The sequence below is a fragment of the Homarus americanus genome, unplaced genomic scaffold, assembly GCF_018991925.1.
Source record: "Homarus americanus isolate GMGI-L3 unplaced genomic scaffold, GMGI_Hamer_2.0 scaffold23578, whole genome shotgun sequence".
Taxonomy (NCBI): domain Eukaryota; kingdom Metazoa; phylum Arthropoda; class Malacostraca; order Decapoda; family Nephropidae; genus Homarus; species Homarus americanus.
In genome coordinates this window covers 3,704,598-3,717,097 of record NW_024733231.1, presented here as the reverse complement: position 1 = coordinate 3,717,097, position 12,500 = coordinate 3,704,598, and the positions used below count along the sequence as shown (strand labels likewise).

The 12,500-nt window shown below is 42.6% G+C and overlaps 1 protein-coding gene across 1 annotated transcript in view; it reads right to left on the bottom strand.

Annotated features, from left to right (window-relative positions):
* Positions 1-8,357: 8,357 nt before the first annotated feature.
* Positions 8,358-12,500, bottom strand: part of LOC121869554 (four-domain proteases inhibitor-like) — a 5,305-nt gene continuing 1,162 nt past the window's right edge. Inside the window, exons 4-7 of the mRNA XM_042370946.1 lie at positions 12,390-12,500; positions 11,983-12,126; positions 11,256-11,396; positions 8,358-9,363 (exon numbers count right to left, since the gene is read on the bottom strand). The exon at positions 12,390-12,500 is cut by the window's right edge and continues 33 nt beyond it. Coding sequence (XP_042226880.1) covers positions 9,338-9,363; positions 11,256-11,396; positions 11,983-12,126; positions 12,390-12,500 — 422 coding nt within the window. The 3' untranslated portion in view covers positions 8,358-9,337. The remainder of the gene's footprint in view (positions 9,364-11,255; positions 11,397-11,982; positions 12,127-12,389) is intronic.

Here is a 12,500-nt window from a genome sequence, read left to right as displayed (position 1 = left end):
TTTCCAGAGTGTCCAATATGCAGTTGTAGTTCCCGTATTTTTTAACGCATTTCCGGGACACCCTTCTGGCGGCCCTGGGGGGGGGGGTGGTGGCGTATTGTGAGTCCCTTTGTGTGTGTGTGTGTGTGTGTGTGTGTAGAGGAGTGCTGAATGTATACATGAGTGTGTCTTTGTCTCTGTGTGTGTGTAACTGATAATGTGTACGTGTGTGTAGAGAGAGAGAGAGAGAGAGAGGGAGAGATAGAGATAGCTCACACATACACACTCTACTCTAACCCTACATCTTCCAAAGAAAAATTGACCTTTGAACTTGTAAAGATTTGGCCCATCAGCTCTCTCTCTCTCTCTCTCTCTCTCTCTCTCTTCTCTCTTCTCTCTCTCTCTCTCTCACACATTATCAGGGTTCCATTGTCTCACTAGGAAGCTCTGGTTGAGGTACTTCCTTAGTAAGACAAGAGAGAGAGAGAGAGAGAGAGAGAAGACAATAAAGGAATGAGAGGCATGTAAGAGGGGGAGAGATGAGAGGGAAGGAGAGGGAGGGTGAATATAATGAGCAAAAGTGAGAGTTGGTGTGAGGAGGAGGGAGTGAGAGGGAGAGAGAGAGGGAAGGGAGAGAGGAGGAAAGGAGAGGGAGAGAAGGGAGAGAGGGGGAAGGGAGAGAGGGGGGAAGAGGAGGGAGGAGGGAGAGGAAGGAGGGAGGAAAGAGGGAAAAGGAGGAAAGGGAGGGAGAGAGAGACACACACACACACACACATGCCAATTTTCCCCCACCTATTCAGGATAATTACAATATATAAATCGCCTCATGTAATAAACTCCCTGAAAAAAGCAACAGAATTTTCCCAGATTTCTCCAGATTTCCCCCAGATTTTCCCCAGATTTTCCCCAGATTTCCCTTAAAAATAACTAGAGGCACAGGTGTGAGAGGGAGAATTATCCGGCCAAACGGGGGAAATTTCGTAGCGGCCGGATGACAGGAAAATTAGGGTGTTAAGAGAGAAATCCCCCGAATTTAGGGAAACTTTTATAGATGGTGGGCGAAAATTAGGGTAGGAAGGTGATGGCCGGGAAATTTTAACCTCAAGGGATTTTTTTTTTTGTAGGTCTAAAAAAAATCTGTAAATTTTAATCACAAAAACTTTAAATTTCGCGAAAGTTTAAATCCATAAAATTAATGCCAAAAAGGATTAAATTCCTTTTTAAATCTATATCCGGGTTTTAAAAATAATATCCTAGTTTTTAAAGTTATTATTCGAGATTTTAAAATAAATATCCTTTTTTTTAATTAATTGTTGAGTTTTTTGAATAATATTCGTATTTTTAAATTAATATCCGGGTTTTAAAAATTTATATTCGATTTTTTTTTTCAATTTTATTCGGGGACGCATCGTGTGCTCGAGGTAAGGTGCCATTAAATACAGTTATATTACAGTATTTCTCATATAATCTCTTCACTAACTCCTAACTCACTCTGGGTACAGTAATTCCATCTCCTCTCTTTTAACAATAACGGCATTTTTAGTGTGTGTGTGTGTGTGTCTATGTGTGTGTGTTTTTTAAGTATACATACATATGCATACACACACACACACATAAATTTGTCTAACAATATATGTATGCTGTGTATGTGTATGGGCATGCAGGCTTGATGTGCGTTTTGTACTCATTTCCGGAATTTAATGGTGTGTGTGTGTGTGTGTGTGTGTGTGTGTGTGTGTGTGTGTGTGTGTTTGTGTGTGTGTGTGTGTGTGTGTGTGTGTGTGTGTGTGTGTCTGTGTGTGTGTGTGTGTGTGTGTGTGTGTAAGTACATGTGTGTGTGTGTGTGTGTGTGTGTGTGTGTGTGTGTAGGTACTTGTGTGTGTGTGTGTGTGTGTGTGTGTGTGTAAGTGCTTGTGTGTGTGTGTGTGTGCTTGTGTGTGTGTGTGTGTGTGTGTGTGTGTGTGTGTGTGTGTGTGTGTGTGTGTGTGTGTGTGTGTGTGTGTGTGTAAGTACGTGTGTGTGTTGAATGGAAAGGTGAAGCTCATTAGGACAGGTGGACAGGTAGGCAGGGGTGGCTGGTGGACGGTTGATGGGTTGATAGCTCACGTCAACCTTCTGTTCGTTTGTCTGTCTGTCTATCTGTCTATATATCTGTCTGTCTGTCTGTCTATCTGTCTATCTGTCTGTCTATCTATCTATATATCTGTCTATCTGTGTGTCTGTCTGTCTGTCTATCTGTCTATATATCTGTCTATCTGTCTATCTGTCTATATATCTGTCTATCTGTGTGTCTGTCTATCTGCCTATAAAACTGTCTGTCTGTCTGTCTGTCTGTCACTCTATCTATTTCTCTGTCTACAGTATGGCTCTCTCTCTCTCTCTCTCTCTCTCTACGCACAGGTATATGCCTCAGTATTACGGCCGTGGAAGAGAGTAAAGCTCTCTTATTCCTCCACCTAAGGTCCTTTGGTTCCACCCCACTCGATCTATGAAAATGCAAAACCCACACGCATGCGGGTTTGACGTGTGCCGATTGGTCGTTGGTCTCTGTGATGTCTTAAATGGGTTAGGTTGGGGTTAAGTTAAGATAGATTAGTTTAGGTTGGATTAAGTTTAGATTAAGTGTTAGGTTAAGCCAAGTTAGGTTAGGTTAGGTTAGGTTAGGGTAGGTTAGGGTAGGTTAGGTTAGGTTAGGTTAGGGTAGGTTAGGTTAGGGTAGGTTAGGTTAGGTTAGGTTAGGTTAGGTAGCTACTTCACAACACAATAATTAAAGATCTGTGGTGAAAAAGTTGTCATTTCCATAATTAGTTGACCTCAGGGATCTCTTGTCTAAACTGCCTGTGTCCCTCGAGAGCTCTGAGTGCTAAACAGTGCTAAGAAACTCCACTACAATTGTCTTATCGACTTAAGACCTTCCGCATAGCGTCCATACCAAATCCTGTGCATTGATTGGTCGATGGTTGCTAAGTGAAATATGCCAGAAGATTAATTTCCTTATTATTTTTACTTTTATTCTTATTTTGAGTTTTGATATTATATACTTTTTTTCAGATAATTATTATATCATCCTGTAAAATTATTATTATTATAGTCGTTTATATTAATTACTTAAAATAGAAAAAAAATCGTAATTCACTATATGGTAAGAGGTTTCGCTTAGCAATCGACAACCAATCAGCTTCATCCTATCATCTTGGTTGCTAAGGACGCCAAGAAATGGGTGGAGCTTAAGTGAATAACACAACAGAACCAAGAAGTGTGTTCGTAGTCTTCATTTTTCTTTCTTCTCTCAGGTGTATAAAATTCTTTCTTTATTTGGTTCAGTCGAGAATTTCCTTCACTACTTCAGGAGATATAAATGTCACATAGATTTTTCGTTTGGGTCGGGGAGTCCTTAATAGAGAGAGAGAGAGAGAGAGAGAGAGAGAGAGAGAGAGAGAGACCAAGTTACCTCCTCTCCTCTCACTTTCATTTCATCCCTTTCACCTCCACCCCTCTCACCTTCACCCCTCCTTACCCTATCACCCCTCTCACCCCTCACCCCTCTCACCTGCAGCCAACCTCTCCCCTCCCTCCCCTAAGTCCAACTGAGGATATCATTAAACATAACACTATATATGTTTGAACACGAGATGAAAAGTACATTCACTCAGGACAAAAATTCATAATGCAATTTGGACGAGGGCGATAAAAAGCTTTTTTCAATTTGGTATTAATTAATGTTAAACCAACATTTTGCAACATCGCTCAGGTAGTTACAATAAAAAAAAAAGTTATGAAATAATGGTAATGTTATTTTTTTATTCATCTGTGTGTTATTATTCTAATGGGAAAGAGTTTTAATATATCTTTAATGTCAAGTAAAGAGTTGAAATTTTCACATTGATCTGGAACCCTTCAGGGTATCAACAAATCAATGCTGGTTTTAATCAGTGCAACATCGTCCAGGTAATTGCAATAAAGAAACTTTGTGAAATAATTGTCATATAGTTTTTTACATAGTTATTTGTTGTTATTTGAGCAGAGAATGAGCTATATTATGGTTGTATTTCTGAAGGGTTGAATTATTCCACTGGATCTGATACCCTTCACAATGTAAATAAAACGATCCCTTCTTTCCTTCTTCCCTCTCTCTCTCTCTCTCTCTCTCTCTCTCTCTCTCTCTCTCTCTCTCTCTCTCTCTCTCTCTCTCTCTCTCTCTCTCTCTCTCTTTCTCTCTTTTCTTCCTCTCTCCCTTCTATTCTCTCTCCTTCCCTCTCCTCCTACCTTCCTTCCTCTCACCCTTCTCTTCTCTCTCCTTCCCTCTCCTCCTACCTTCCTTCCTCTCACCCTTCTCTTCTCTCTCCTTCCCTCTCCTCCCTCCTTCCTTCTCCCTCCCTCTCCTCCCCTCAATCCCCCTCCTGTCCCTCCAGCTGCAACCTCCACACACACACACACACACACACACACACACACACACACACACACACACACACACATATTATTTGGGGTCTTTATTAGTGACTTCTCTACCATCCTAAAGTTACTCATGAGAAAGTATCTCCTTGTATTTTGTAAGTATAGAGGTATTGTGTGTGTGTGTGTGTGTATTAAGTGTGTCTTTCTTGTGTTTTTGCATGTCGCCTTGAGGTACTTTCCACCTCTCTCTCTCTCTCTCTCTCTCTCTCTCTCTCTCTCTCTCTGTATAAGTGTCCTAGTGAGTTGGATTTTTTAAGTGCAGGTATAAGTGTGTAGTTTTATAAGTGTTTGGTTTAATAAGTGATGGTTTAAGTGTTTGGTTTAATAAGTGATGGTTTAAGTGTTAGGTTTAATAAGTGATGGTTTAAGTGTTTGGTTTAATAAGTGATGGTTTAAGTGTTAGGTTTAATAAGTGATGGTTTAAGTGTTAGGTTTAATAAGTGATGGTTTAAGTGTTTGGTTTAATAAGTGATGGTTTAAGTGTTAGGTTTAATAAGTGATGGTTTAAGTGTGTTGGGTGGCTGGTAGTGGTCCGGGTAAGAAATGGTTTAAGGTTTATATAAGAGGTTTAACATCTTAACTAGGCTTAATACTTAATCCTGCCTCCACCACCCACCTCACGCCTCATGGCCTCACACCTCATGGCCTCACACCTCATGGCCTCATACCTCATGGCCTCATACCTCATGGCCTCATACCTCATGGCCTCATACCTCATGGCCTCACACATCATGGCCTCATACCTCATGGCCTCATACCTCATGGCCTCATACCTGGTGATGGCTCCTTAACTACATCTTATTATGCCTTAAAAAAAAATCACATTATTTACCGTCTCTAAGTAACCTATCCTGCCCGCCCACCACCCACCGCCCACATGGTCAGGCATCACGGGTGGTTGTGGGCGGTGGGTGAGTCTTAATGCCTCTCGTGGCTTGGTATTGTCTTCCCTCTCTCCCTCCTCTCCTCTCTCCTCCCTCTCTTCTCTCCCTCCTCTCCTCCCTCTCCCCCCCCCTCGTCTCTTATCCCGGGTGAGGTAGTTAGCGAGATCCGTTCAGAATAAAAGTTGGAAATATTTTGTAACAACGTTAGGTGGAGTGGAGGGAGAAGGAAGGAGGAAGAAAGGAGGTCAGGAGGAGGTGAAGAAGGGCAAGCAGGGAATGAGAGAGAGGAGTTAGAGAGAGAGAGAGAGAGAAGAGAGAGAATTTGTGTAAACTCATTATCTGTTTCCAAGCTTTCAGTAAACACACCATCACCATCAACATCCTCAACCATCAACATCCTAACCACCAACATCCTAACACCAACATCCTAACCACCAACATCCTAACCACCAACATCCTAACCACCAACATCCTAACCACCAACATCCTAACCACCAACATCCTAACCACCAACATCCTAACCACCAACATCCTAACCACCAACATCACCACCAACATCCTAACCACCAACATCCAACCACAACATCCTAACCACCAACATCCTAACCACCAACATCCTAACCAACACCCTCATCCTATCAATCTTCGAATCTAGATCCACCCAAAAAAAAAAACATCTAACCATTTCATTTTTTTTTTACACAATTACAAAATTCACAATAGAAAAATGATTCCAAAACCACATAAATGCCCTTTGAAAGTATGCCCCTGCGTGTATCAATGTTACTTCTGCCAGCTAAAGACAACTGGCTGTCAGGAGTTATGCTGTAAACCCGCTCAACAGCCACCAAGCTACACAGGTGCCCAGATTATGTGTGGAGCCGTGTGTTGCTTGAGCTTCCCTTCTTTCCCCTTGGGTCTTATGTTGGCCGGCCTGTGCTTCGGGATGGCGGCGTGCGAGTTAGTCAAGGAGATCTTGTGGAGGTCTACCGCCTGCTTGCATTGTCATCACCCTGGTCATCCTATCGTCTGATGGCGTATTCAGGGGACGTCTACAACCCCGTCTATTCAGGGGACGTCTAAACCCCGTCTATTCAGGGGACGTCTAACCCCGTCTATTCAGGGGACGTCTACCCCGTCTATTCAGGGGACGTCACACCGTCTATTCAGGACGTCTACAACCCCATCTATTCGGGGACGTCTACAACCCCGTCTATTCAGGGGACGTCTACACACCCCGTCTATTCAGGGGGACGTCATACTACGTCTATTCAGGGGACGTCTAAAACTGTCTATTCAGGGGCGTCTAACGTCTGTTCAGGACGTCTGCATATTCAGGGGACGTCTACAACCCCGTCTATTCAGGGGACGTTAAACCCCGTCTATTCAGGGACAGCCGTCCTATTCTCTCTATTTCTCCTCATCATTTATCTGTCGTTCCAAACCTTTTTTTATTATCTCTTGATTATATTTAGAGAAAGGAGAAAACGAGGTGCTTCATCTCCTTCCTGCTCTTCCTCTCTCCTCCTCTTCTTACTCCTCTTCCTCTTCCTCTTCCTTCTCCTTTTTTGTCTTCCTTATTTTCATCTTCTTCCTCCAATTCAAATCCAACCAAAACCGTGTCCTCCTCCTCCTCCTCCTCCTCCCCTTCCCTCTTCCACCTCCTCCTCCTCCTCCTTTCCCTTCCACCTCCTCCTCCTCCTCCTTCCTCCTTCCACCCCTCCTCTCCCTCCTCCCCTTCCCTCTTCCCCACCTCCTCCTCCTCCCTTCCCCTTCCACCTCCTCCTCCTTCTCTTCCTCTCTCCTCCTCCCTTCCCCCTTCCTCCTCCTCCTCCCCTTCCCTCCTTCCCTCCTCCTCCTCTCTCCCCCTTCACCTCCTCCTCCTCCTCCCCTCACCTCCTCCTCCTCCTTTAAAGGGAGTGTCTCTTTGGTCCAATACCTGAACCCATTTTCAGCCCTCTCCCTCTCCTCTCTGCCTCCTTCCTCTCACCCTCTCTCCCTCCCCTCTCCCTTTCCCCTCTCCTTTTTCTACCTCTCTTTCCATCCCTCCTTCTTCTCCTCCTCCTCTTCTCCCTCTTATCCTCCCCTCTCTCTATCTTTCCCTTCTCTCCTCTCCTCTCTTCCCTCTCCGTCCCCCCCTTCCTTCCCTCCTTCCTTCGTGTGGTAGAACTCATTTCCGCGTTAATTACTGACCCAACTCTCCAGGGAAATTTTGGCACCTGAGAGAGAGAGAGAGAGAGAGTAATTGAGAGAGAAAGAAAGAGAGAGAGATGGGGAGAAAGACAGAGAGAGTAATTGAGAGAGAGAGATAGAGAGAGGAGACAAGAAACTATCAACAGCATAACTTATCACAGAAAAAAATCACAAGAACTTTACCCAAAAAATATGATTTCGATGTTTATTTTTTTCTAGATTTTTGGGGTTAAATTACGAACTTTGATGTGTGTGTGTGTGTGTGTGTGTGTGTGTGTGTGTGTGCGTGTGCGTGTGCGTGTGTGTGTGTGAAGGATAATATATAGATTCTATATATTCATTTTATCTCCTAACTAACACCCAATACTACTGTCAATCTAAAGCCACACACACACACACACACACACACACACACACACACACGCACACGCACACACACACACGCACACACACACACACACACACACACATTAGGTCGTGTTTTACAGCCGTGTCTTATTGTCTGTGATTTCCCTTGAGTGGATTCTTTACGGCAGTGCGAGCGATGAGGAACGCTTGACTTAACTGTCCCTCATCTTGTACTAACATGCTTAAGGAAGTTAGACGAACGATCGCCAGCCTTATTTAGCGTCAATACGAGCGTTGAAGAGAGAGAGAGTGTGTAAGTCAGAGAGAAGGGGAATTTAGTAATTAATTTATTAGTTTACCCTGTAATTTAAAAATTTTCTTTAATATAATTTAATAGAAAATGAAAATTATTTAGTGGTAGACTTATGAAATTCTACCAATAGCTTCTAATTCTTATTGTGCTTATTAAATGCGGCATATATAAAAAAACAAATCTTTCTTACCCAGATTTATTTACTCATAATGAATTTCAGATGTATTAGAGGAATATTAAGGGAGATATGTAAACTTTAACCTTCAGCATTCCCGTCGTTAAATGTGAATAATACCCTAGTTGGTAATTCTTCTGAAGTGAAACTTATTTATTCATTTTATAGAATAATTACAATATATTCAGACATCAAATACAAAATCTCATATAATTATTCAAGTTTCTTAAAGACTCGTGTGTTGAATTTTTTCCTTGTAGCAGAATTTAACTCCATTTAAATGATATTAAGGTAGAGTCTCAGAGCAATAATTAATACATTTTTATAGTTTATTCTTCTGTTTTTTGTTTAATTCAATTCTTTTAATTCCTTTATTCTTATCTTACGAGAAATTACCGGAAATCTTTGAAAATTTCGTCTTTGTTGTTGTTTTGATGCAGCTCCGTGATAAAAGAAAACTCACTTATTTTCCGTTTTTCTCCGGGTTTTTAAGGCATTACCTGTACACTGTAATATAAAGCAAAACCTGATGAAGAATACAATATTACAGATAATAATTTGAGGAATACAGATAAAAGTAGATAAAATACAGTACAAAACAAAACTAGGAAAATTACAATATTCAGATAAAACTGATCATAGTAATTTACATACAACAGGTAAACACAGGTACAAATACATCAATTACAGGTAAATGTATTAATAGAATAAAGACACATACACTGTATCCTCTTCCCTGTATCTTGAGTTAATATGTATCTTAGTTATTTAATGCAAGGTGAAATACATAATATATCAGAGATGACACATTAAACTGGTGAAAAAAATTTATTTTCATTTCTCTTGAGTGAGCCATTGTTGTGGTGGTAGGTGTTGTCAGATGGTGTTGTCAGGTGGTGTTACCAGATGGTGTTGTCAGGTGGTGTTGTCAGATGGTGTTGTCAGGTGGTGTTGTCAGATGGTGTTGGCTCCTGTTGTCACGTTTTCTCAACCATTCTTTTCACCTTGGCCATCTGAAACAAAATATGAATAAATTAATACATACATACATACATACATGGATACATACATACATACATACATACATACATACTTCCTTCAGCCTTCATAGGGTAAGGACGTGTGTAGTCGGCGCTGCCCGCTGACGCGGCCATAGTCTCTTGACCATGGAGACAGCTGCCAGCCCGGTCTGTCGGGCCCTCCCCTTCCCCATCTCCGCCTCCCCACCTGGATTTATCAACATCCTCCCACCAGCAGTACAGTGCAAAGATTGACGACCAACCCACAACTGATATACAAAAGTGACAATTTCAACTCGAAAGGAAGAAACAACTGTTAGAGCGACAATCAGCACTTAGCGGCCAATGTTGACCTGACACACCCAGGGTCCACCGTACACTCGCCACCACCAACACTGGATGAGAAGCCAAGAAACTCTCCAAACTACACCAGGAGGGAAATGAGGACTCCCTACGCCACCCGGGTGAGGAACTACGAATTCCTAACTACATCAAATGAGGAACAAGAACCGTCTCCAACACCCTGTGTCAGCTGGAGGACTTACAACTGCAGCTGTAGTGAGGTAGCGGCTTAGCAGGCAGGTACAACGGCCATCAAGACAGTGGGAAGGCCCTTGTTGGCGCCGACATCAGGTCACAAGAATGTCTACAGACCAGCTCCCACAGTACCAGCTCCCACAGTACCAGTTCCCACAGTACCAGCTCCCACAGTACCAGCTCCCACAGTACCAGCTCCCACAGTACCAGCTCCCACAGTACCAGCTCCCACAGTACCAGCTCCCACAGTACCAGCTCCCACAGTACCAGCTCCCACAGTTAATCTATATGTTGACTCTATGTTTCTTATGTTTCTGTATTGAAATCTTTCGTCAATCAAGTGACTCACTCCCCGATTCCACCAGAGGTATCTTATCCTCTCTGTTCCTTGTATATTTTCAGCCTTCGGGCAGCCATGTTATCTTAATAAACCGTTAATTATTATTATTATTACATGAGTCTAGAGGAAAATTTTAACCAACTAACTAATGTAAACTCTGACCCTAGTAAAGTACTTGGGTTCATACAAAGGAGTGTTAGTTACAAGACTAGCGAGGTCATCCTAAAACTGTATCTTGCTCTTGTGAGACCACACCTGGATTACGCAGTTCAGTTCTGGTCACCGTATTACAGAATGGATATAGAATCCTTGGAAAGAATTCAGAGGAGAATGACAAGACTAATCCCGGGCATTAGGAACCTTGAGTATAGAGACAGGTTAAAGCATCTTAATTTGCACTCCCTCGAGATACGTAGAGCGAGGGGCGACCTGATAGAGGTGTATAAGTGGAAGACAGGGCTAAACAAAGGGGACATTACAAAGGTACTCAAATTATCCAACCAGGAGCGAACTCGTAACAATGGTTTTATATTAGACAAATTTAGATTTAGGCGTGAAATAGGTAAACACTGGTTTGGAAACAGAGTAGTGGATGAATGGAACAAGTTACCAAATATCATCATTAACTCGAATACGCTGAATTGCTTCAAACATAGGTTGGATGCTCATATGAGCAATAGGGGTTGGGTGTAAACGGGACTGCCCAGTATGGGCCAATAGGCCCGCTGCAGTTTCCTCCATTCTTATGTTCTTATGTTCTTATGTATGTATGTATGTATGTATGTATGTATGTATGTATGTGTGTATGTATGTATGTATGCATGTATGTATGTAAGTATGTATGTATGTGTGTATGTATATATGTATATATGTATATTACTCGGGGTTATTTTTTCAGCAATTACATAACTCACTTTAATCACCGAACGAGATATTGTATAAAAATGATACACAAATCACATTACTAAAAAAATTTCCCAAGTTATTTTTTTATATAATGTTAACTTACGACAGGTTCCAGGCGTGATGGAGGAGTCGTGACAAATAGCGATGTTAAGTTCACATTCATTGGAGTATTGCTTGCCGTTGTTATCACACACGGGTCGGTAGATCAGGGGGCACGCTCTAGGACACTGGATTTCCTCTTTATCTGTGGGTGGACAGGTAGGAATTGACAGGTAGTTGACAGGTAGGAATTGATAGGTAGATGACAGGTAGTTGACAGGTAGGAATTGACAGGTAGTTGACAGGTACTCTACATAGGGCTTACATATACGTATACAGGCATGGAAATAAGTGGAATTTTACTCAAATATGTATACTGACATCGAAATACACCAAATACACCTTTCCTTATCTTCCTACACCTTCCCACACCTTCCCTCACCTTCCCTACACCTCCCTACACCTCCCCACACCTTCCCTCACTTCCCTACACCTCCTAACACCTCCCTACACCTCCCCACACCTTCCCTCACTTCCCTAGACCTCCTAACACCTCCCTACACCTCCCCACACCTTCCCTCACTTCCCTACACCTCCTTACACCTTCCTGTACCCTAACCCTACCTTCCCACACCCTCCCAACGCCTCTACACACACACACACACACACATCCCTCGACACCCCTGTACACCCCTCTACACACCCCTACACCACCTCTACATACTCCTACACCACCCCTACACACCCCTACACCACGTCTACACCCTCTTACACCTTGCCCATACACTTACCTTCACACCTGCCCCGGTACACGACGCTAAGATTCTCATTGTTACACGACGCTATATCGAACATGCAGTTGTTGATGTAAGTCTGACCATCTGAACCACACACAGGTCGAGCGATCTTCCCACACCTCCTGGCGCAGAGTTTCCCTATGGTGATAATATGTGTTAGTGGTGCGAAAAAGAGAGAGAGAGAGAGGGAGAGAGAGAGAGAGAGAGAGACTGAAGACAAACTGACAGACAAAGTGAGAAAGACTGAGAAATTAATTGATATATTGATAAAAAGAAGAACACACACACACAGATAAACAAGGAAATACACATAATAACAAACACCTCCACAGACAAACAGACAAATAAACACCACAATCACCATAAAATCCATCAATCACAACAATCACCACAATACTTACTCCTGCATTGTCCTTGGTGACTGATGGTGATTGATTCGTCCTTGCAGTGAGCCACCTCATACATACACAAGTTGCCATAAGTGACGCCATTACTACCACACACGGGGTCAT